The sequence below is a fragment of the Erpetoichthys calabaricus genome, chromosome 5, assembly GCF_900747795.2.
Source record: "Erpetoichthys calabaricus chromosome 5, fErpCal1.3, whole genome shotgun sequence".
NCBI classification, from domain to species: domain Eukaryota; kingdom Metazoa; phylum Chordata; class Cladistia; order Polypteriformes; family Polypteridae; genus Erpetoichthys; species Erpetoichthys calabaricus.
In genome coordinates this window covers 238096347-238122022 of record NC_041398.2, presented here as the reverse complement: position 1 = coordinate 238122022, position 25676 = coordinate 238096347, and the positions used below count along the sequence as shown (strand labels likewise).

Here is a 25676-nt window from a genome sequence, read left to right as displayed (position 1 = left end):
AGTCAGTTCCTTGTTCCCTACTGACTTCAATATGCTTCCCAGGGTTCGGAAAAGTTTGTGAACTCGACACAAAGCCAGTATAGTGGGGTTGGCTCATCACTTGGACAGAACAAATCTTAAAAAGTTTGATCCAGAACATTCAACCAAATTCCTGCATAAGTTAAAGATGGCTACTGTATTTTATTTGTCCCCAGGTGGAAAATTGGATTTTTACATTAGAACAGTCTAGACGAGAAGAGGCCATTCTGCCCAACAAAGCTCGCCAGTTGTATCCATTTAATTCTTTCAAAGTACCTAAAGTTCTACTTTCTACCTTATTCTGTGTGTCTATGCTTCTTTAGGTAAAGAAAAGCTTCCTACTGTTTGTGTGAAATTCACCCATGTGAAGTTTCCAACTGTGTCCCCGTGTTCTTGATGATCTCATTTTAAAGTCACCACCTCAATCCACTGCACTAATTCCCTTCATAAATTTAAACACTTCAATCTCCTCTTCATCTTACAGAATTAATAAATAACAGAATTAAATAAATAAATATATAAATGCAATCATTTTGCTGTGAAGGAGCCTCCATACTGTTCCATGACACTTTTGCTGAATGATTCGTTGGCTGAAAGTCCTCTGTTGTTAGTGTGTTATGGAGAGGATGTTCAGCATTGTTCATAATGGCACTACATTTTGTTTTAATTCTGTCCACTGCTATGACCCCCGTGGGGTCCAGAGTGTGTTCTAACATGCCCCTTTAACCAGCTTGTTGATTTGGTGGGCTTCTCTTTGCAAACACCACACTGGCCATCACAAAAGTTATAGAAGATGTGAAGGATGCCACTTCAACATTAAAAGAAATGACTCAAAAGAAAAAAAACAGTCTGCTCTGCCCTTTCAACTCTAGTTCCTTGGTGTTATGAGACTAGCCCAAACTGTCATTGATGTGGACCTCACCCCCCAAAAGTACTTGTAGGAGTGGGCCACCTTTACATCCACTCTCTGTATAGTGAGCAGACATTGAGGCTCTTTGGTGCAGTGAAAGTCAATAAGGAGTTCTCATTTTTGCTGATGCTTAGTTCTCAAAGTTCGCCACCAGACTCCTCTCCTCTGTCTTATCCTCCTTATAGTGCAGAATCATCGGAGAATTTCTGCAAGTGACACGACTCGGTGTTACGTATATTTATAGTCTGAGGTGTACAAAGTGAAGAGAGAAGGAAACAGCACTGTTCCTTCTCGTGCTCCAGTGTTGCTCACATCCATATCAGAAGTACTTTGTTAGCGTAATTTAGTGCAAGTCTTTTGAGGGAGGACAGTCTCTGCTTAGGCACATCTGTTCAAAATTAGTTCAAAGACAGCAAATTGGGAGCAAAAGGATATATTTGATCCTGGCAGGAGCAGGTTCCAGGCCTAAGTTAGGATATTCAGTGGTTCAGACCTTGCAGTGGGAGAAAATGAGGCTGGAATGCCCCGGCCACCGTTCAGGGATTTCAGAGGTTTAAAGTTGGAAGGTTGGGAGACAAAGTCAGAGAGGCGAGATTGCATTGGTTTGGACATGTGCAGAGGAGAGATGCTGAGTATATTGGGAGAAGGATGCTAAGGATAGAGCTGCCAGGCAAGAGGAAAAGAGGAAGGCCTAAGAGGAGGTTTATGGATGTGGTGAAAGAGGACATGCAGGTGATGGGTGTAACAGAACAAGATGTGGAGGACAGAAAGATATGGAAGAAGATGATCTGCTGTCTGCTGTGGCAACCCCTGACAGGAGTAGCCGAAATAAAAAAGAAGAAGACTGTAGAACCTTTGACAACACAGGACCTTATTACGATTCCAGAGGTAACTGTTGTGAGCTGTCCATGTAAAACAAGGCTAACAATTTAGGAACTTCCGGCATGAACTTGTCTCTCTATTATAAAAAAAAAATCTTGGGATGAGACTTTTTTTACCTGCGATGAGACGTGATCTTTTAAAGAGAGACAGAGAGACGAGGTGGTCAAGTCATGCCATACTTACAACCGTTTTCAAACAAGACCACGGTCATCTAACCTCTCAGTTGTTGGAATGCTTTTGGCAGACACACTTCCTGTGCTCTCATCTCTTAAAAATTTAGTGCTGGAAAAAGACAAAGCAGAACATCGTCTCAAAAAAAAATGATAGTAAAGATCGAAATTTGGTCAAACAAATGGAACTATTATTTGGTGAAATAACAGAACAGCGAAGAGATCGAATAGTGTTTGATGATGTCTGTGGGGAGAAGAGAGACAAGGCAGTGAGACAAAAGGACAGCTGCTGTACAGGCTTTTAAACGTTCGAAGCGCCGCACAAGATGCAGATCATGCGGAACGGCAGCAGCAGCAAGCCAGCATCTGATCGAGCAAAAAAAAAAAAAAAAAAAAAAAAAAAAAAAAAAAAACTGTATTTGTTTCCCATTGTATCACCGTTTAAGAGGGGTTTCAGAGGAACGACTGCGTCTCCTTGGGATGCGTTCAGCCCCCTCTTCACAACGGCACGTAGCGCAGGCCGGGTTCTAGATAGGGATTGGCAAGCGAAGCAAGCAGGGGGCACAGCCCCCTTGTCCACTAATAAAAAAAAATAACCTCTGGAGGCCTTTTGTGGACACTTTCACGATAAAACACTGAGTCCCACCTGTATACAGTCACAGATGACTATTCCATACTAGGCGTTGGACAAGCCTGCTGATTCAATCTAACAATGTGATTCTGGGCAAGTCGATATTGGCTCCTGCTTAGCAGTCAGTGTTTTGGGATAGGCTCACACACTCCCTAACACCCTTTAATGAGAAACTCACAGCCAAATAAATGGACAGACAGTTGACTAGAAACTTCAAAAGAATAAACAGTAGATGCTGGTGCAGCCAGAAGCAACGCACAACACCAACATTCATGCAACACTGAAATGCTTTCCCTCTTTCATGGATCATATTCAACTAATAAAACAGACAATAATGTTTGTCTTTGATGTATAAAAATAATTTTCCAATTGGCAGAATTATGGAATTTGCAATACAATAAAAAAAATGTCTTTGGCTGCCTGGAGATTTTAATTTAACTTTATAGCTTGAATGAAGCACTGGCTCCAGACAGTCAGTTACACAGCCAAGACAGCTACAGCATTATGAAAAATGAAAGGCTGGATTCAGACATACCAAAGAATTAGTGATGCTCTGTTATTCCCTTCCTCCTTCTCCCTATTAAAGATAATTTCTTAAAATATTTACTTAGACGACGATGGAACAATAGTGCAGTGAACAGCCTTACTACTTCATGCCATTTGGATCTTGGTTGTTCCTGGCTGGGATGTCTGCTTTGTGCAGCTTGCATGCGAGTTTGCATGAGCTGCCTCTGGGTACTCCCGTTTCCTCCTCCATCAGAGAACTGTTTCCAGTATCTGTGACTGATTATCTCATATTAAAATGTTGTTTTTATTTGCTCTTTAGATGGGCAGGGGAAGAAGTATCTAATATAGCAAAATTTAGCAAGGAATGACTCGTTGATCTATAATGAAGGCATTGTAATGATAACTTAAAAGTCAATAAAGGAAAGTTGATTGGTAATTCTCAATTAGTCCAGTGTACAGGGGTGGGCAAAAGTAGGACTACAGTTGTCCGTATGGAAAAAGACATGCAGGTTATGATTATTACAATAGCTTTATTTACTCAACAGAATGTCACAATGGCACAGCGTACTTAATTTACAATCTCATAAGTGCTCAAATTGTCGGCCTTCATTATTTTCACATTGTTGTAATCTACTCGCTACATTTCAGCACACTTTGGCACAGAGTTCTTTATTGTCGTCAATTTCTTGACATGCTTCTCTTATCGCTTCTGTAACCCCAATTTTAAAAAAGTCTGGTGTTGATGCTAACAAACTTAACAATGTTCGGCCCATTTCTCACTTATCCTTTTTTGTTAAAAGTTCTTGGCCGTATTGTAGCCCCCCAACTCACAAATTACTTAAACTCTAATAATTTGATGGAACCCTTTCAGTCTAGTTTCAGGGCACAACACAGCTGTGAAACTAATCTACTTTGGGTAACTAATGATTTGCTTATGGCTGCAGACTCTGGACAAACCAGCATATTAATTCTGTTAAGATCTTAGTGCAGCATTTGACACTCAGGTCAGACATGACATTCTACTGTTCAGAATGGAGAACATGCTGGGTATCGCTGGCACTGCCCATCAGTGGTTTAAGTCCTATCTGACTGACAGGCAAGAATTTGTTAGTCTTGGCAACAGCAGGTCCAGCTCAGCACTAGTCACACAAGCGGTTCCTCAGGGCTCCGTCTTCGGCCCTCTGCCCTTCTGTATCTATATGCTCCCCCTTGGCCATATCACTTGTTGCTATGGACTGGGTTATCAGTTTTATGCAGATGATACTGAACTTTACTTCAATGTTAAAAGTGAAACTTCATCTGAGCTTTCTCAGCTCACACCTTGCCTCAGTGAAATTAAAACCTGGATGGAGCACAACTCTTTAAAATTAAACTGCAACAAAACTGAACTCCTGCAAACTGGCACTAAAGTGCAACTTAACTCTTTGAGGGCTGAATACTTTTTTCCAAACAACTCAGTCTTCTGAAAAGCACATAAAACAATGGTTTCACACATATATCAACATGCTGCTTTGTTCAGTGGCGGCTATCGCTGCCTATTTGCTGCTTCTGCCAGCTGTGCAGGACGGTAGGAATCTGCAGCAGGCTGGCTGCCTGGTTGTCTTCACATGGCGGTGGCAGCCACAGTGCGACGCAATCTGGTTTGTACCTCTTGTCATTGTAAGCGGCGGTCCTCCCAGGTGAACGTTGCCATAGGTGCATCAGCTACACGAACGTGTTCAGCACTGCAGTCAGCTGGGGACAGATCTGCTGATACAGGTAACCTCACTTTCGTTTTTCGATCTCCATCTCCATATCACTTGCATCAAAATTGGAGTCCGATTCAACAACAATACGCAAAATGTCGTCCACTTTGCGCGTTTGCTTTGGTCTCTCGCCAGGTGTCGATGCCATTTGAGAGGTTGTTTGCTCTCATGCATGTGCCAGTAATCGAGGTCAAATCAACCAAACCATCTTTCCTTCTAGCAAAGAGACTCGAACTAAAACATAGCAGCGAGTTTTGTCTCCGTTTAAAGCCAATTACCTTCCTCTACCCCTGAATATTTCGACAAAAGTCAACATCCACCCTAAAAGAGTTAAAAGAATGAGCTCCTTCTCAGTCACTCTTGACGGTGATCTTATCAGACCTTCTTTTAATGCACGGAATCTTGGTGTCATGTTTGACTCCTCCCTTTCTTATTCCACCCACATAAACCTCATTTAGAAACTTTTCTACTTTCACCCCTGTAACGTATCCCGTGTTCGCTCATTCCTCTCCTTTTCTAATGCTGAGAAACTTGTCCATGCTTTTATTACATCCTGAATCAATTATTGTAAATCTCTACTGGCAGGTGCCCCTTCTAATCTTATATCACAGCTCCAGTTGATTCAGAACTCTGCTGCAAGAGTCCTAACACAGACCAGCAGCAGCGAGCACATCACATCCATCCTGCTTCACCTTCACTGGCTCCCTGTTTCCTACAGGACTGAAAATAAAATTCTATTAACCTAAAAAAACCTTTAAATGGTCTCACACCTGACTACATTGGTGACCATCTTCAATGCTATGCTCCATTCCTCTGATTCTGGCCATCTTGTTCTGCCCCACACTAATTTGCACTCTATGGCTGTCAGGGCCTTCAACTATACAGTACTCAGATTTTGGAATGACCTCTCGAAATTACTGATTTCAGCTGACCTCTATGAATTCTTTAAAAAAACAACTTAAAACTCATCTATTCAGGAAGGCTTTTTTAGCTAACCCTAACCTGACATTCTGCCTCCTCTTTCAGTCTTCCTCTCTGTCCGGATGCTCAGGATAGTTTGTGTGTGTGTTATATCAAAAATGATGTTATCTGCTAGGCTTTCTTTTAGTACTGAATGTAGTATTTTAATCAGGTTTATTGTCTTTTTTTCTACTTAATTGCCTTTGTATATCCTGCAATCTATCGGTTTTTAGTGTTCTATTCAGGAAACATTTGGATCCAATGTTTCATATACCTGCTGTTTCTTTCTGAGACTTTGTGAAGCACCTTGAACATGAGAAAGGAGCTAAATTAATAAAATGTATTATTATTATTATTATTATAACATCCACAGTATGTGGACTTTATCTTTGACAACACCCCAAAAGAAGTCCATTGAGGTGATCTCTGGTGATCATGGTGGCCATTCCATTGCCCTTGTCGACCTGTCCACCTGTTTGGTAATTGTTCATCAAGAAGCTCACACACTGTTACGGTGTATTGTGGAGGAGCTCCATCTTGCTGACAGAAGAAGTCATCATTATCATGTTTTCTTTGTAATTGTGGTAAAACAGTGTACCTCAGCATGTTAAGACACACGTCATGTGAGGTTGGGGAGCTTGCACTGGGACAGCGCGTTGCTGCACCCATCCTACGACAAAACAGCTCATGATCCTGGTTGGCAACCCCCCCAAGCAGACTTAATGGGTCCAGTTTCACCTCCGGTGTTACATGGGCATCCCTTGTCTGGTCCAGCCACTCGAGTCCTCAACAATGAACTGGATCACCCTCAGGGATTGACGCTACATGGAAGTAGTGCCGTAACTGACGCCCCCTCACAACGCAGGTAATGTGCCTCATTTAGGACTCCATGAGTAATCGCTCATTCAAAACAAAGTTAAAACCAGTGGTACCCCAAGGATTTTCAGCTGAGACACAGTATTGAAGGATTCCAGTCTTCATCTCAGTCACTGGATAACGTCCATGTCTCGCAACCATATAGCAAGACAGTAAGCACCAGGACTCTGCAGACTTGGACCTTTGTCCTTTTGCAGAGATATCAGGAGTGCCACACACCCTTTTCAGCAACCTCATGACCCAGCATGCTTTCCCAATTTTGTCTACTGACTTCTTTAGGAAGAGTCACCAGAGATTTGAATGTCACTGCCGAGGTAAGTAAACCTCTTCAACGAGGTCGACACGCTCTCCACAGACAGACACACTGCTGATGGCCGTGCCTAAGAGGTCATTAAAGTCTGGGCTCTTGGTTTTCATCAGGATACTCGCAAGCCCAGACACTCAGACACCTCACTCAGTCTCCAAGAGCCCAGATCAGAGCCTCCATCGACTCTGCGAAGATCATGTCATTGTCAGCAAAGTCAAGATCAGTGAATCTTTCTTCACCAACAGATGCCCCACAGCTGCTGGACTCCATGAATCTGCCCAACAAGCAGTCCATGCAAGCCCTGAACAGAGTAGGAGCAGAACACACCCCTGACGAACCCAGAAACAACTAGGAAAAACGGTTCTCTGCCTCCACTTCACACATCACTCCCAGTAACAGTGTACAAGCCGGCCATGATATCCAGCAACCGTGAGTGGATCCCGTGAACCTCAGCATGTCCCTTAGGGTAGCTCAATCAAGTGAGTGTAACATGTGTAACAAATAAATAAATAATGACACAAACTAATAAATAAATAATAATACAAGAAGAAACTCTGTGTTTCCCGGTACTCAAAACTGTAAAACTGTAAACCTGGACTTCATTTGACGCCACAGAATAGGCTGCAGTACCCTGTCACCTCGTAATGAAACCACCAGGTCTGAAAGTTAAATGATGGTATTATGAATCTGAAACATCTACATATACGAAATGGAACCTAAATATGTGGTATAGTGGTTAAGGCACTAAACTTTAAAACATTAGGCTGCAGATTTACTAGCCGCATGTGCCTTACTGTGCAACACTGCAGAAGTCACAAAGACTGTGTCACACTGCAAGACTTTCCTTACATGGCCATCGCGGCCTTCATTTAAAGTCTTCAGAAAATCAGAGTCACCTCGAGTGTCTCAACTGTAGCAGTGGGCTTTTGTGTCTTTAAGAATTAACAGCTAATGAGTGCTAGGCCAGAGGTTCAGCACACACAGTGCAGACAAACTGTAAGAAACATTGACGGCTGCAAGAAAAGTGAGTGTTCTGGAATGTGCAAATGGAGGAGAGGCTCAACACATTTTGGAGACAGTCTGTTCTTTTGTTTGTGTTTGTCATACTGGCAAAGAGTGGAATATGAAAAAAGTTGGGCTGAGATGGCAGCTTATTCTGGCCTGCTGTTCAGTGATCGGTTGCCATAATGAACCAATGTGGGCTAATTTTAATTCAAGTGAATTTTTTCTATTGTACCAAGCGTGAAACTTGTTTGTCAGCAGGTTTTACAGAGAGACCAAGATGGTATATTAAAACAGAAGTCCTAGAAGGCACCAGGTTGTTCTCCTTTGCACAGCTTCAAATGCTGCTATGTCTTTCTTGCACTGTGGTGACCAGAACTGCACACAATATTCCAGATGTGGTCTCACTTGTGTATCATATAGTTTGAGCAGAACGTCCCTTGACTTAAATTCAACAGTTATGATATAACCTAACACTTTACTTGCCTTTTTAATTGCTTCTGTACACTGATTTAGTCAGTGTAAATGTTGTGTCAACATAAACCCCTAAATCCTTTTTCCAACATTACATCAAAACATGTAACAAAGAGAATTGAGGCCATCGAGCATAAACAGTACAAAAAAAGAAAATATACCAGAGAGCATAATGCTTACAGTATAAAAATTAGATCATACGCATTAAACTTAAAAATGATAACCAACATTTAGACTTGACTAATGATTGAAGCACATGTTAAGTTGTTCATATCCATACATTTAAGTCAGTAGTGCGTATTACCCTGTGTTCGGATTCAGCGGGTTGGAGAATGGATGGATGGATGGAGTTATTTAAAGGAGTAATAGCAGCTGGGATGAAGGAGTATTTAACCAGTTGCTTTTTATTCTCAAAACCTTGAACTTGTGACCTGATAACTGGAATTGAATACGTTTGTGGACTTTATGAGGTTTGGTACCTGTGATGAAAATATTGTGAGGGAATCCTGTAATCAGTCACCCCTTGTGATTCCTAATTGAATAATCTGATACTAGAGGGAACTAGATTCAGAACCTACAGTTGTGTAACGGCGCCTACTAGGGAGGGAAAAATTCAACTCCCAGCAGCCCCTGCACCCTCAGCAGACGACCAATGAACTCCCAGCAGTCCCTTTTTATAGTAGATTTCCTTTATTCTTGTTTAATATTGTTGCTTCTGTGCCTCTGTGAGGGAGTGTGCGTGAGTCGGGCCAAGGCTGGGTGCATTCCTGGGGTCCCCATCAAGAAACATAAATACAGTGCATCCGGAAAGTATTCACAGCGCATCACATTTTCCACATTTTGTTATGTTACAGCCTTATTCCAAAATGGATTAAATTAATTTTTTTTCCTCAGAATTCTACACACAACACCCCATAATGACAACGTGAAAAAAAGTTTACTTGAGGTTTTTGCAAATTTATTTAAAAAAAGAAAAATTGAGAAATCCCATGTACATAAGTATTCACAGCCTTTGCCATGAAGCTCAAAATTGAGCTCAGGTGCATCCTGTTTCCCCTGATCATCCTTGAGATGTTTCTGCAGATTCAATGGAGTCCACCTGTGGTAAACTCAGTTGACTGGACATGATTTGGAAAGGCACACACTTGTCTATATAAGGTCCCACAGTTGACAGTTCATGTCAGAGCACAAACCAAGCATGAAGTCAAAGGAATTGTCTGTAGACCTCCGAGACAGGATTGTCTTGAGGCACAAATCTGGGGAAGGTTACAGAAAAATGTCTGCTGCTTTGAAAGTCCCAATGAGCACAGTGGCCTCCATCATCCGTAAGTGGGAAGAAGTTCGAAACCACCAGGACTCTTCCTAGAGCTGGCCGGCCATCTAAACTGAGCGATCGGGGGAGAAGGGCCTTAGTCAGGGAGGTGACCAAGAACCCGATGGTCACTCTGTCAGAGCTCCAGAGGTCCTCTGTGGAGAGAGGAGAACCTTCCAGAAGGACAACCATCTCTGCAGCAATCCACCAATCAGGCCTGTGTGGTAGAGTGGCCAGATGGAAGCCACTCCTTAGTAAAAGGCACATGGCAGTCCGTCTGGAGTTTGCCAAAAGGCACCTGAAGGACTCTCAGACCATGAGAAAGAAAATTCTCTGGTCTGATGAGACAAAGATTGAACTCTTTGGTGTGAATGCCAGGCATCACATTTGGAGGAAACCAGGCACCGCTCATCACCAGGCCAATACCATCCCTACAGTGAAGCATGGTGGTGGCAGCATCATGCTGTGGGGATGTTTTTCAGCGGCAGGGACTGGGAGAATGTCAGGATAAAGGGAAAGATGACTGCAGCAATGTACAGAGAGATCCTGGATGAAAACCTGCTCCAGAGCGCTCTTGACCTCAGACTGGGGCGACGGTCCATCTTTCAGCAGGACAACGACCCTAAGCACACAGCCAAGATATCAAAGGAGTGCTTTAGGACAACTCTGTGAATGTCCTTGAGTGGCCCAGCCAGAGCCCAGACTTGAATCCGATTGAACATCTCTGGAGAGATCTTAAAATGGCTGTGCACCGACGCTTCCCATCCAACCTGATGGAACTTGAGAGGTGCTGCAAAGAGGAATGGGCGAAACTGGCCAAGGATAGGTGTGCCAAGCTTGTGGCATCATATTCAAAAAGACTTGAGGCTGTAATTGCTGCCAAAGGTGCATCGACAAAGTATTGAGCAAAGGCTGTGAATACTTATGTACATGTGATTTCTCAATTTTTTTATTTTTAATACATTTGCAAAAACCTCAAGTAAACTTTTTTTCACATTGTCATTATGGGGTGTTGTGTGTAGAATTCTGAGGAAAAAAATTAATTTAATCCATTTTTGGAATAAGGCTGTAACATAAGAAAATGTGGAAAAAGTGATGCACTGTAAATCACCATCAAAGGCAGTGTAAATCTTAGCTGGGTGTTTTAGTCCGTTACAGTTGTCAGGCTGATTTAAAATGTTTTCTCAAATGAAATGGAGTTATGTATTTTACTATATTCTTATTTTTCAAGGCACTGGTGAGTGGCAATGTGTTGCATGTGGGATGGATATGTAAAAAAGAATTTCACATCTTGACATTTGATGTCTGTGACAATATCACTACTACTACTACTTTAATAACTAATCCTCCACTAGAAGTTGTGGTCAAATCTTGCATTGTAAGGCTGATTGAGTCTTTTTATGTTCTAACAGTGTATGCAAACACACCTACAAAAGATGGCGCAGTTTTACAGAAAGTCCAGAGGAGAATGACTAGGCAGATTCAGGACTGAGAAATATGAGCTACGAGGAAAGATTGAAGTACCTGAACCTTTTCTATTTAAGCAAATGGAAATTAAGAAGTGACGTAACTGAAGTGTTTAAAATTATGAAGGGAATTAGCACGGTGGATCGCAGCTGTTGCGTTAAATTAACTTCTTCAACAAGAACATGACGATACAGTTGGAAACTTGTTTAGGGCAGAACAAATTTAGAAAGTATGTCTTCACATGAAGAACCAAAAACACATGAAATAAATTACCAAATAGTGTGAAGAGCAGGGCTTCAGGGACTTTCAAATCTCGACTTGATGTTATTTAACTGAGGTGAAGATGATGGACGAGCTTGTTGGCCCATATGGTCTGTCCTTGTCAAAACTGTTGCAGTGTTCTAATGTAAGTAAAAAAAATCTTTTGATGGCAGGAATGTGTATAGATCTTGTAAGCGCCTTACATAAAGGAATTAGCCATATATGTAATAATAAAAATAAACTCCTATTCTCATAAAAGGATACCGTCATGGACACCATAGATAGCAGGTGGCTTGTGACAACAACAGCAATGAACAGAAACCTGCCTACAGAATGCCTCAGGTCTGCAACAAGAACTTTTCTCCTACAGAATGTCTCAAGTTTAGCTAATTCAGTAAATCTTACAAATGTTACTTTATTCTCTCATCTGTTTTCAATCAATAAAATTTTTTTTGATAAAGTCAACTGTGCTGGTCATAACAGAATGAGCACTGAAACAGCGTAAAACTTAATAAACGGCACAAGACCAAAACGCAGTGTAAAGTGTTCATTTTACAGCCTGAATCAAACTACGCCTAAAACAAATTTACCTGCCCATGCCTGGCGTGGCTGACAGGGGTCATCACTACTACATTAATTAACTGGCTGCCCAAAGAATGTTTATTTGCAGGTAACACATGAAGGTGGGTGGCATGGTGGCGCAGTGGTAGCGCTGATAGCAGGCAATAAGGACACCGGGGTCCTCATCCTCAGTCCTTCCTGCGTGGAACTTGCATGTTCTCCCCATGATTGTGTGGGTTTTCTCTGGGTGCTCCAGTTTCCTCCAGAAATGCAGGATAGGAGAATTGATGATGCTAAATATGCCTGTGTGTGTGTGTGTGTTCAACCTGCAATGGACTGCCGCCCTGACCAGAGTTTGTTCCTGCCTTGCATTCTGTGCTAGGCTCCTGCACCGTGTACCATGAGCCTGGTGTGCAATAAGTAGGTTAACATAACATGACTTAACCACAGCAGCTTATTAAAGTAAAAAGAGCAAAGAAAAAAATGTGTGTGCAGTCTCCCGGTTGCAGGCCTCACATTATTTTGCTCTTTGAGTATACGAAATAAAATGTATTTTTATTGTTGTTGTTATTATTATTATATTCTATTGTCTATTTATCCTGAAGCTTTGACATAACGTTATCCTAATGCCCATTGTGAACAGTAGGATGCGTCACTGAGCCCCCAAATCCCAGACACACACAACCCAACCCAACTCTGGTTCTAAAATAAAGGACTTTAATCCACTCACAGCTCAATACATTTAAAATCACTGCCAATATACAGACTTTTAAGTTCTCTCTCCTTCTCTCCTCCAGGAGGGTAGTCCACTGCCTCTCGACTCTGACTCGTCCATGTGATGCAGTGGGCTCCTTTTATGCTGGACCCTGGAGCAGTTCTGGCGACGTTACCGTGGTCAATTGGAAGTACTTCCAGGTCTTAAGAAAGCCAGGGAGATCTTCCCCTTGCAGCTCCCTCTATTGTCCCTCAGGGATCCCTACAGGACTACACTTCAGGACTCCAATTTCCATGTAGGTCTGTGGGTATCCAAACCGGGACTATATACAGTATGAGGAACACTGCCACCTAGCATAGTGGGAGATGAACTGCTCCCTGTCGTCCTCTTTTACTGATTCATGTAGCCTTTGAACATCCCACTCAGGATGGGAATCATAAGGCATCCCGGCCAGGTATTGCCCACATTTAGTCCATTCTTCTGTTATGGCATCCTGGCCATGTAAGAGATCCATCGCTGTCCTGGGCAGGACGCCCATCTGTCCTCTGGGGCATCTGCACCACCTTCCAAGCCTAGAATGCCTCCAACCTTTTTGTTGCCATGTAAACTGTACTTCTTTTGTTGTCTTTGGCCTTCCCATAGCTATTTACCCATTATTCCTCATCTTTTGCCTGTATATTGTAAGCGTTTAGGATTTTTCTCTCAGACACAGTAACTAACTTGTTTTACCACTTATCTGTGTTCAGGATTTTGACATACGTTTGTAATGTCCAGATTTTCTACAAAAAAAAAAAACTAACAATTACGATACTAGTGAACTTAAGTGTTGACAGCTCTTGGAGACTACTGGCAAAATCTCAGTTACATCGCAGCACTGAACATAAAGCAGAAGATGTGAAGGATGTCAAAACACACATGAAAGGAACGCAGGCTGAGAAGAAAAAAAAAAAGAGTCTGCTCTGCTTAGTAATGACCAGGAACTGGGGAGGCTGAGGTGCTCAATAATACCAGAAGTTGAGAGTTTACAGAAATCTGTTTTTGAAGAGCATAAGGTCAATTTAGTAGAGAATAAGCCACTCTTGCCAATGCTTATTCACCCAACAGCTGCAAAATATCATTATGTAAAGATCTTAAGGTCCCAAGAATGCCACTATGTGCCACATCACTTGGTAATATATAGTATAGAAAGAGAGAGAGAGTGTATATTATATATACTGTATATAGTAAAAGAGGATATATTATCAAGCGGTTCTCTGTCATTTCTCTTTTGTCATGTATGGAGAATGAACATGGCCGGACTGATGAAACTTTATTATTTAAATAATCAACCAAAATTTTCAAATCCTGTGACAAGACTCTTAAGTATACAGATATCAAGCAAATGTCCCTTACTAAAATGGGTTTAAATTCCCACTGTTGATCAGTGTCATCGATTAATACTAAATGTGAAACTAGATTTTTGGAAATGATATCCTTGCTAACTGAAACACATTCACCTACTGGCAGCAATTTATCACATACTTTTTTTTTAAACCATAGAAAAAAAAACATAATAGTGTTCAAAATAAACAGCATTTGTAAAATCAGACAGGTCTAAACCCTAATGTTGCTCATATCTTGCACTTTTATTAACCTAAAGATGTGACAAGATCAGTGAAGGGCTTATGAAAGGGGTGTCTAGAGTCCTTACTAGCAACAGGTGACACAAGTCCAACATACAGCACACACACACACACACACACACATTTAGTCATGTTGGACCACTTTAGGACTGCCAATATATCCATTTTCTTATGGCATATTTTCCACTAAAGAGCTACAGTTTAGCCAACAACACCCTTGCAGTGTTAATGGATGGCAGTCTATCACTGAGCATATTCACACACTCTCTCTCCTACTAGGCAAACTGACATTTACCGATTCATCTTACTGATTGCAGGACTGCAGGGAATGACATAACAGCGCTAGAAAAGGTCCAGAGAAGAGCGACTCGGCTGATTCACTGCTAAAGGGGTTGAGTTATGAGGAAAGATTAAAAGAGCTGAGCCTATACAGTTTAAGCAAAAGAAGATTAAGAGGTGACATGACTGAAGTGCTTAAAATTACGAAGGGAATTAGTCCAGTGGATCAAGTTGGCGACTTTAAAATGAGTTCATCAAGAACAGGGGGACACAGCTAGAAACTTGTTAAAAGTAAATTTCGCATAAACATTAGGAAGTTTTTCTTCCCACGAAAAACCACACATGCCTGGAGTAAGTGACCAAGTAGTGTGGTGGACAGTAGGACTTTCAAAAATCAACTTGATGTGATTTCGGACGAATTAAGTGGATAGGACTGGCGAGCTTTGTTGGCCTGAATGGCCTGTTCTTATCTAGATTGTTCTAATGTCCTAAAAAACCTAATTTAGAATGAATGAAAATGTTTGTGGGTGAGCTTTCATCAGTTTCCCCCATATCCCAAAGATGTGCATTTTAGGTTGATTGGCAACTGTATATAAGTCTGAGGTGAGTGTGTGCTTGAGTGTATCCTACAAAGAAACTGGTATTCCATTTCTGCTTCTATGGGATAGGCTCCAACTCCCTGTAACCCTGTAATAGAAAAAGTAAATTCAGAAAATGAATGAATGAAATCATATTTGTTTCGTTATAACAGTCACACTATATGTCAGTCAGAATAAGTTCTCTGCCCTTTGTTTGTGTACTTTTTTATGTTTTTTTGTCATTATTTACTGTATGATTTGTTAATAGTCTTCTAGTTATGTATTATTATGTTTCTATGTGCAAAATCATCTTCTGTTATGTTCCTTGTATTTTGTCGGTGGGACATCAGGGGGCTGGGTCATCCTGATGTCACCACTCCTTAGCCTTCTCTCTGGCTATTTAAATTGGCTGATTAATCATTCAATTATTGTGGAGTTCTGTAAGCATTGCTATTTCTGTTTGAATTTACTGGTTTTTTTTTATATTGCCCAATTATTTTCTTGGATTATTATTCTGGATGGTGTATTGGAATTTGTTAGCTAAGTATTGCTTTGCCCGCATTTTGTTATATTCTCCGATTTTTGTAAATAAATCTTTGATTCATAAAGATTCCTTGTTGTCCTTTTTGTTCACAGGCCAGGGGTTGATGGTTATCCTCCAGCTTGTAGGGCATATTGACATATTTGTGAACTTTTTGTATGGTTTTGCCAGTTACGCATTTTTTTGGGGCCTGCTCCAGCAGAAGTCAGCAGGTGGTATTTGGGGCCTGGATGATTTAAGGTGAGTCTCTTCTGAGCAGGTTAGTGATGTTTCCGGCCTGCTTCTTGACCTTTTTTTGGAGGTCTTACGGCCATTTTGTCTTTGTTTAAGACTCCATTTCATGACAAGTCAGGTAATTGGAATACATGTATCCTAGGCTGAAGATAAAACCTGAAAATAAAACCTGCTGATGTGTCATATTCATTTAAATACAGACCAAAATGTAGGAATGAACAACATACAATGGCATATACATTGATCTGCCACAACATTAAAAGCTCTGACAGGTGAAGTGAATAACATTGATTATCTTGTTACAATGGCACCTGCCATGGGGTGGGATATATTAGGCAGAACTTTAACAGTCAGTTCTTGAAAGTGATGTGTTGGAAACAGGAAAAATTGACAAGTATGAGGATCTGAGTGACATTGACAAGAGCCAAATTGTGATGGGTAGACAATTGGGTCAGATCATCTCCAAAATGGCAGGCCTTGACGGGTGTTCCTTCAGTGGTTAGTACCTACAGTATCAAAAGTAGTCCAAGGAAGGTCAACTGGTGAACCAGCGACAGGGTCATGGGCACCCAAGGCTCACTGATGCACGTGGGGACCAAAGGCCAGCTTGTCTGGTCCAATCCCACAGAAGAGCTACTGTAGCACAAATTGCTGAAAAACTTAATGCTGGCCATGAGAGAAAGGTGTCAGAACACACAGTGCATCACATCTTGCTGCTTATGGTTCTCATAGCCACAGACCAATCAAAGTGTCCATGCTGACACTATATGAGCACCAGGTTTGGATCATGAAGCAATGGCAGAAGGTGGCTTAGTCTGATGAATCATGTTTTCTTTTAGATCATGTGGACAGCCAGGTGTGTGTATCATTTACTTGGGAAAGAGATGGCAGTAGTAGAAGAAGCCAAACCAACAAAGGCAATGTGATGCTATGGGCAATGTTTTGCTGGGAAACCTTGGGTCCTGGCATTCATGTGGATGTTACTTTGACTCTTACCACATACCTAAAGACTGTCGCAGACCATTTACACTTCTTCACTGAAACGATATTTCATGATGGCAGTGGCTATATTCAGCAGGTTTGTGTGCTGCCACACTGCAAAAAATGTTCAGGAATGTTTTGAGGAACATGACGAAAAGTTCAAGGTGCTGACTTGGCCTTGAAAATTCCCAGATCTCAGTCTGATCGAACATCCGTGGGATGTGCTGGAAAAACACTTCCATGGAGGCCCCACCTCACAACTTTCAGGACTTAAAAGATATGCTGCTAGCGTTTTGGTGCCTGATACCACAGGACACCTTCAGAGGTCTTGTGGAGTTCATGCCTTGACAGGTTAGAAATGTTTTTTGGGGGTCTACTCAATATTTAAGCAAGTGCTCTTAATGTTATGGCTGATTGGTGTATATAGTGTTACACATCCACTTAGTCCAGTTCAGAGTCATGATCAGACCACATCTTATCTTGGCAGCATTGGGCAGCAGCCTATTCCAGGGCCCACTCTTGCACACACCACACATACAAGGTGCAGATTTATAATTTCTAAATTACCTAACACATTCAGTGGGTATAGAAAAGAATCCCCCCTTCGAAATATTCCCATTATCTTTGCTTTACAGCCTTAAATGAAAACACACACATAAAATATTTCTTCCCAGCTTTACTTACTCAATGCAACTGATAACATCCAAGTGAAAGATATCATAGCTACAGTTCAGAAGAATTATAAAAAATCAAAAACAACACATACTGAGATTAATAAAGGATCACCCCACAATGTCAATATTTTGCTGAACCATCTTTTGCTTTAATGACAGCATTGAGTCTATTGGGATACTTCTCTATCAGCTTTGCAGCACATCTAGATTGAGTAATATTTATCCACTCTTCTTTACAGAACTGTTCAGGTTCGGTCAAATTGGACGGTGAGCGTTGGTGGGCTGCTATCTTCAAATCTTTCCACAGATTTAACAGGATTTAGGTCTGGGCTCTGACTAGGCCACACGAGGAAATTCACTTTTTTCTCCTTCAGCTACTGTGTGGTCAATTTTGCTGCGTGCTTCGGGTCGTTGGCGTGTCGAAAAGTGAACATTCTGCCCATCTTCAACTTTCTGGAAGAGGGTAGCAGGTTTTCCTCAAGAATTTGATGGTATTTTGCCCCATCCATTTTTCCTTCTACCCTAACAAGAGCCCCAGGCCCTGCAGCAGAGAAACACCCGCACAACAGGATGCTGCCACCTCCATGCTTTACTGTAGGTATGGTGTGTTGTGGATGGTGAGCTACATTGGATTTCCACCAAATAGTTTGATTTTGGTCTCATCTGACATAAGACCTTTTTCCACTTGGCATCAGAATCTTCAAGGTGCATTCTGGCAAAGCTCAAATGAGCCTTAATGTGGCCTTTCTTGAGAAGTGGCTTTTTCCGTGCGACCCTCCAGAACAAACCACAGATGTGGAGCGCTTGTGAAATTGTTGTCATGGCACACAATGGCCACTCTTTGCCGTAAAATCTTGTAACTCCTTCAAAGTGGCCATTGGCCTCTTGGTAGCCTCTCTTACCAGTTTCCTCCTTGCTCTTCCATCCAGTTTGGAGGGACGGCCGGATCCAGGGAGGGTCCTAGTAGTACCAAACACTTGCCACTTCTTTATGATGGACTTTACTCTGCTCCTTGGGATTGATAAAGCCTTTGAGATTTTTGTGTTTCCACCTCCTGCCTTATGTCTGTCCACAACTCTATCCCCGAGATCTTTTGAAAGTGGCTTGCCAGCCGTAGTCAGGTGTTTGCTGTCAGTTGCACTACCAAGCAAGGGAATGAATGCTCCAGGAACAGCTTCACTAATCACACGGATTACAGTTGATCACAGGTGGAAGGAAGGCAGTAACCATGGTCTGCAATGGAAATGGTGGGCACTTACACCTGATTGAGCTTACAAATATTGTTTAGGAAGGGGGGTGATCATTTCTTCATCTCAGTATTTGTTTTTTATTTTTTTAAATTCTTTTGAATTGCAGCTGTGATATGTTTCACTTGGATGTTATAGATTGCATTGAGTTAGTAAAGCTGGAAAAAATATTGGTTTGTGTGTTTTCATTTAAGGCTGTAAAGCAAAAAAATGGGAATATTTCTAATGGGGGGATTCTTTTCTATACCCACTGTACATCTTAAAGATAATGGAGGAAAATTCACACAGAAACTACGAAGTCATGCAAACTCCATGTGGATAGCAACTGGACATGGGACTTGAATCTAAGATGTTGGATCCATGAGGCAGGAGAGCTAACCACTGCCCCATGGATTTTACTGTAGAATAAAACAAGAGAAGATCGAGTGCAGCACATACCGTGGTGTCCTTCCAGAAAGTGGTTTGCGGGTTGCTCTGAAGATGACGTAGCTGGTTATTACAGAGAACATTCCCCATGTGGATAGAAAACGCCACCAGTAAAGTTTTACGGTGAAATACAAAGGAATGACCCACATCTGCAGCAAGGTCACCAGCTGTCAAAGGAATAAAGAAACCCGTTTGAAAATGATTACAAAAAAAACTTGCAGTAGCATTTTTGTATGGGCTTGTTAAATTTAATTGGGAAACCAGATCTGATTTTTACCTACAGACCACTCCGACAGCTACTTGTTAATGCTGACACAGCCTCATTAGATAATAAAGACGTGATGGCTTTTCTGCGCGCAGCTTTCACTTTTATAATGGCTGGACCAGAAATTCTACTACAGCTGTGAACAAAGTTCAAAATAAAGGTAACACCTAGCGAGTATCCTGACATAAAAATGTTACTCAGAGTGTTTTGCACTTGTAAAATTTTGCAAGCTTCTCATAAGTTATAGCTATACATATGTAAATGATACAAGATTACACTCTTCACATACATACACACACACATCAACTGTATATGCATGTGTGCACATATTACCCTTTAATGACATTTATGAAACAGACAAAGCAAAAACAAAACCTTTTTTAAGCTGACTTCCTCCAACATACATATTTAGACCACACACACAACGTTAAAATAAACCAGATGGCTGTAATATTTAAATTATTTCCAACTGACCCCAGAAAGGGCAGAAGCAGACAAGCAGAAATGACAAAGGTAAAATGATTGATATATGGCAAAATGCAAAAAAGCTGAACTCTTTCTTTTTTTTTTAATAAGTAAAAGTTACAGTCTGTATTTTAAACAGATATTTACTCCTGAGAGCTTTCCCAGAACCGATGTTTGGATCCAAATCAGTTAGATCATGGAAACATGGAAATTGATCTCCTACTGCCATAACACTTCACTGATAGAAACAAGCCAAGGTACTCCTGGGTATGTCTGTCTCCCAAATGCACGCCGTTTAGTGTGACAGATGAACCAGTGACTACAAAACAGTTTGACTCGCCGAGTGGCTAGAAAGAGACTACTTACTTCAGCTGCAGGTCAGAGTTCCAGACGTCATTTATGTCAGATCGTCTCTGGCGCACCTGCACACTCTCTACACAGACTTGCAAATTTTATTAGGCATTCTAATAAAATATTTAGAAGAAAGCATAACACTCAGAAGAAGATCTGCCTTGGCTATGGAATACCCTCCTATTTTCAAACCTCAGTAATCCAAATTCAAGATTGTGGAGGGACGAAGGCTAATCTGGCAGCATCAGGAACAAAGGCCTCACGTGTAAAACGTGGTTACACTCGGAAATGCCATTTCTTACACAAAAGTCATAATTTATCAAACATGAACTTGAAGTGAAAACTTGCTGAACATGGCCATCTGCAAGTCCCACACAGACTTTTTTGGTGCTCTGCATTTTAGTGACGCCGATAAAGTGTATAGAAATTCTTGCTTCACTGTGCATTAAAATGACACGTCAAGCACATTCTATTTTTCTTGAACTAACTGCATCACAGTTGACTGACATGTTCTCTCAACACAGCTGTCTTCAGTGTAGGTAATAACTCCTAATGCATACGCTTAATTCTGTCTATGAAAAGGGATTGCTATGTGTTCTACAACGTAAGTGCCAATGGCAGCATTAGCTCATTTGGAGGACATTGCCAATGGTGGGCTACACAAGGAGCACGTTTTTTAGGGATCACAACCAGTTTTTGGCTCACGATGATAGTCAACTTATAAGCCGATTTAGACCTTCTAGAGCCGTCCTTTTGGAGTTGTGTGCTGAACTGGGAGCCTACATTACAGAGGTCATGCCATCCCTGTTCAATTACAAGCTTTAACAACCAAAGGGTATTTAGTGACAGGCACTGGCTGACCAGTCAGGAGTCTCACAGTCATTCCTGAGCCACATCATGCCATCTGTAAGTGACCGCACAGTAAGATGCTACCCATATACATTCAATTTCCTTACTGTCACAGTCAGCAGGCTGAAATTAAAAGGCAATTTGCAGTAATTGCTGATTTTCCAAATGTAATCTGCGCAATTGATTGCACACATGTTGCGATAAAGGCACCATCACAGAATGAATTTGCTTTCGTAAACAGAAAGCACTTTCGTTTAATTCATATACAAGTAATATATGATGCTCAAATGTGCCTGACTAACTTTGCTGCCAGGAGGCCCAGCTCCACCCATGGCTCCTTTATTTTATCAAACAGTAGTCTAGAAACTAATACCTCACATTTACATTCACTGAAGTTTCATTTTCTGCCTTTTTTCGTCTATTCTTTGGCAAGATTTATATGGTGATTAGATCATTAATTCTAAATATTATTTAAATATCTCAATATTATTAAAAAAAAACATTTTAAGCCATACATAATTACTGGTGGAAAGTGACAGAGTATCACTAAAAGCTCATGCACAAGTGCATAGTTTAAGGTTAATATGAAATTTATAAAGGAGCTTGGCGGGGCCCATGGTATATATATATAGTATGTAGTGTTTTACAAACCTAATTTTTGTGTGTGTATGTAATCTTTGCTTTTTGGGCATAAGCAAAATTTTTGTATGGAATCTAAACAAGTTTTATATGTGAGACCCTCTGGACTGGAGCTACTCCTGGATAGGACTCGTCCAATGCATGTGCTACCTGCACCCAATTATATGGAGTGAGTTTAAAATTGCCATATAATCTTCCATGCACAGCCCCTGTTAGAGCACAATATTCTTATGCTTGTGTGTGCCAATTACAACAGTAGCTATCATTGATTGTGTTGTGGCTTATTTTCTTGTATTTGTTTGACAACTAGGGGGCTTTGCCCCCTGCTCGCTTTGCTTGTCAACCCCCGTACCTGCACTATGTGCTAGCCTCTTTGCAGTTCTGCCGCTTGCGTATGGAGATGCGGATGTACAATTTAAACAGATTTTTATTTTCATGGAAATTGTTACATATGCATCAACGCAACATATAACATCCCATGATTGAATTTTGTTTCTTTCTCTCTATTAAATAAAATGACTTTTTTGAATGTTTGGCAAAATCTATAATAACCGTAAACTGTTAACGTTTTAATACGAATGGCATATCAAGATCTTCTTTGTTGTCTAATGTTATCCATGGAAGATGTACTACATTACCTTTCTTGGATACATCCTTCTTTCTACAGTAATGCGTGTGTTGTAAGACCGGACGTTGTTAACGGTTGTAGATATTCTTCAGGATATTGTAAGTTGTTGTTTTCATCTTCCGCACCATCACCACCAACTGTTTCAGCATAGTCTATTGATAAGCATTTAACCAATTTGATGTGTAACTGATTGACATTTTTGGAGTTAATTTGTTTGCCTTCCTCGTTTCTCGGTGCTAGGATTGCGCATGTACTCATTTTTACTGTTGATATCCCTTCGTGATGAAATTCTTCAATAAGATATGGACATAATACATCTTCTTAAATTGTGAACTTAAAGTGAGGAAAACGTTAAAATGTATAAGAGCTGAGAGTGCAGGAAGTGTGTTTGACAAAAGCATTCACACGAATGAGAGTTGAGAGGATCGTGGTCTTGTCTGAAAATGTTTGAGAGGAGGGCGAGACTTGAAAAAATCTCAAGGCAAAAGTCTTGTCTCGTGGGACTTGAAAAAAATCTCTCTTCCAAAAAGTCTTGTCTCCAAAAAGTCTCATCGTGTCAAAGGATTTTTTTTATATAATGGAGAGATACATTATGTTTGCACATAAACACAATTTCTTCTGGAATAATAAAAGTCTGATTGTCTTTGGGGATGTGGAACCAAAAAGTGGAGTAACTGGAATATGCAAAGAAAAACCTTCGCAGAAAGGAGAACCTGCTGAAATTCCATTCAGGATTCTGGTGTGGTGAAACAGCAGTACTGACAACTGCACCATTACGCTGCAATATCACCAAATTCCAATCCAACGTTTTGTATTAAAATATTATATTTATGTGTTTTACTTTCTTCGTGCAGAAATAAATCAATCCATATGCACATGCAGCTAAAGTGATTGGGACTGGCGTAGATGATTTGGTAAGTGTGTGTCAGAGGACAATGTTAAAAAACTGACAACAGACACCCATTACACATAGAATTTAACTTCAGTAAATCAGAGAGGAGAGTCGCTTTAAAGACCAACACAAAACACTCTAAAAATTCATTTCTTCCCAAGTGCGATACTGTATGTCTTTTTATGAAGAAATATCAGAGATAATAACGCAGTTCCAGGAGTGTAGTATTTCATAAGTATCATGCAATCATTTAAGGTAAAAAAACACACACAATCAACCTGCCAGAAATAGTTAGCAAAGAATCTGTTTTCAAAAGATATAGATATTTCAGAATCCCTATGTAAGTTTTAATCTGTCTTGCCTTTGTGAAAGAAAAATTAACTTCTTGCAAGCTCCTTAGGGTTTATAGCTGACAAAAGCAATTTTGCTATAATGGCAGGTTATTCATATAGGCATCTGTCATAAGACAGGGTGCAGTAAGCTGACCGAGGACAATTTCCAGTTTCTTTAGGAACACGTCTATTTGACACAGGAAAGATGACCTTTCCTTCTTTTGGGTCTATCTGACGAGTAAAAAAAAAATAAAAAATAAAATGAGTACAGATGACCCATTAGCGTAATAAAATAAAATGCTTAAGTAAATGGTATTATGCTTTTTGATTAAGTAAGGGGAAGGAAGAAGAAATTATAAAAAGCCAATCAAAAAAAAGAACTTTGCTCTTCTGCCTTGCAACGTAAAATCCATGAACTCATCTGTGACTGAATAAAAATCTAATTGATTAAACTATTCCTGTATTCCTCGGGGGATTTCTTCTACACCTTGTTTTATTCTGTTTAATTTCTGTCTGCTATTGGATGCAAGTGAAAGACACATTTCATGTTTTCTTGTGTAAACCTGACTAAATAAAAACCTTGAACCTCCATCTCTGGTGGAAATATCAAGATGTCTGCTACGGTACAGTCTACGGTTTTTTTTGTAGACATTAACTTTGTTGGAGGACCAATTGAACATCACTTTGGTTAAGCAAAAGGAGATTAAGAGGTGACATGGTCACACAGATGGTGCAGTGGTAGCACTAACTATCTCGCAGTAAGGAGATTGTGGGTTCACATGCCAGGTCTTCACTGTGTGGTAGCGCTTTGAATAGTGAGAAAAATGATATATAAATGTAAATTATTATTATGGTCAAAATGTTTCAGATTATGAAGGGAATTAGTACAGTGGATCCCAAGCTGTACAGGGACACAGTTGGGCAGACTTTATACCAATGTTAGAAAGATTTTCTTCATTTAAACAAGCAGACACATGGAATAAATTATGAAGCAGTAAGGTAGACAGCTTCACATCTCAACTCGACGTTATTTTGGACAATCAAGATCAATAGTTTGGATGAGCTTGTTGGACTGAATGGCCTGTTTTCGTTACAATTGTTCTTGCATACTAAAGTCCATTCATCCATTATCTAACCCGCTACATCCTAACTACAGGGTCACGGGGGTCTGCTAGAGCCAATCACAGCCAACACAGGGCACAATGCAGGAAACAAACTCCGGGTAGGGCACCAGCCCACCGCAGGGCACACACACACACCAAGCACACACTAGGTACAATTTAGGATCGTCAATGCACGTACTGAAGTCCCCAAGTTCAATATCTCTCCTCTGACCTGGTTTCCTTTGAAAGAACTCTTTACTCATGGGTCATCTGTTCTGAAATTTGTTTTTCAAGCAAATGGAATCAACCCAAAAAAACTTTTGCGTTCATTCTTTATTGTTTTTGAATTTGTGGTTCTGAATTTTTTGCAACTATGATTTACGATTTTTGGCTCTGTTCCATTTTATTATACCACACATTCCTAAATTGTTCCCTGACTGTGATTTTTGTAACACATCCTGAGCACTGTGTGCTTAACTATTAATATTATTAAGAGTTCTAAGCACTCAGAGCACACACACACACCTTCCTACTCAACTAGATCATGTCTTTACAGTATATTATATTTATTATTCTACTGTTACCTTCTTCCTACATTTAGTGTCATGTTTAAGTCTGTTCCTTCTGTTAAGAGCTTGTCACATTTTGGCGCAAGCTGCTATGTCTCTGTACCTTTAGGTATCATAAATGTGTACTGGTCGGCACTGCACTGCCCCGATACCTTGGGAGCCCTGGACCTCAGCACTTCCGCCACACCCGGAAGTGCTGGGGG

General features: G+C 40.7%; 1 protein-coding gene across 1 annotated transcript in view; it reads right to left on the bottom strand.

Moving 5' to 3' along the window:
• Positions 1-25676, bottom strand: part of rnf175 (ring finger protein 175) — a 134830-nt gene that overhangs the window by 33353 nt on the left and 75801 nt on the right. The window contains exon 4 of the mRNA XM_028802676.2: positions 19393-19547. Within this exon, the coding sequence (XP_028658509.1) occupies positions 19393-19547 (155 nt within the window). The remainder of the gene's footprint in view (positions 1-19392; positions 19548-25676) is intronic.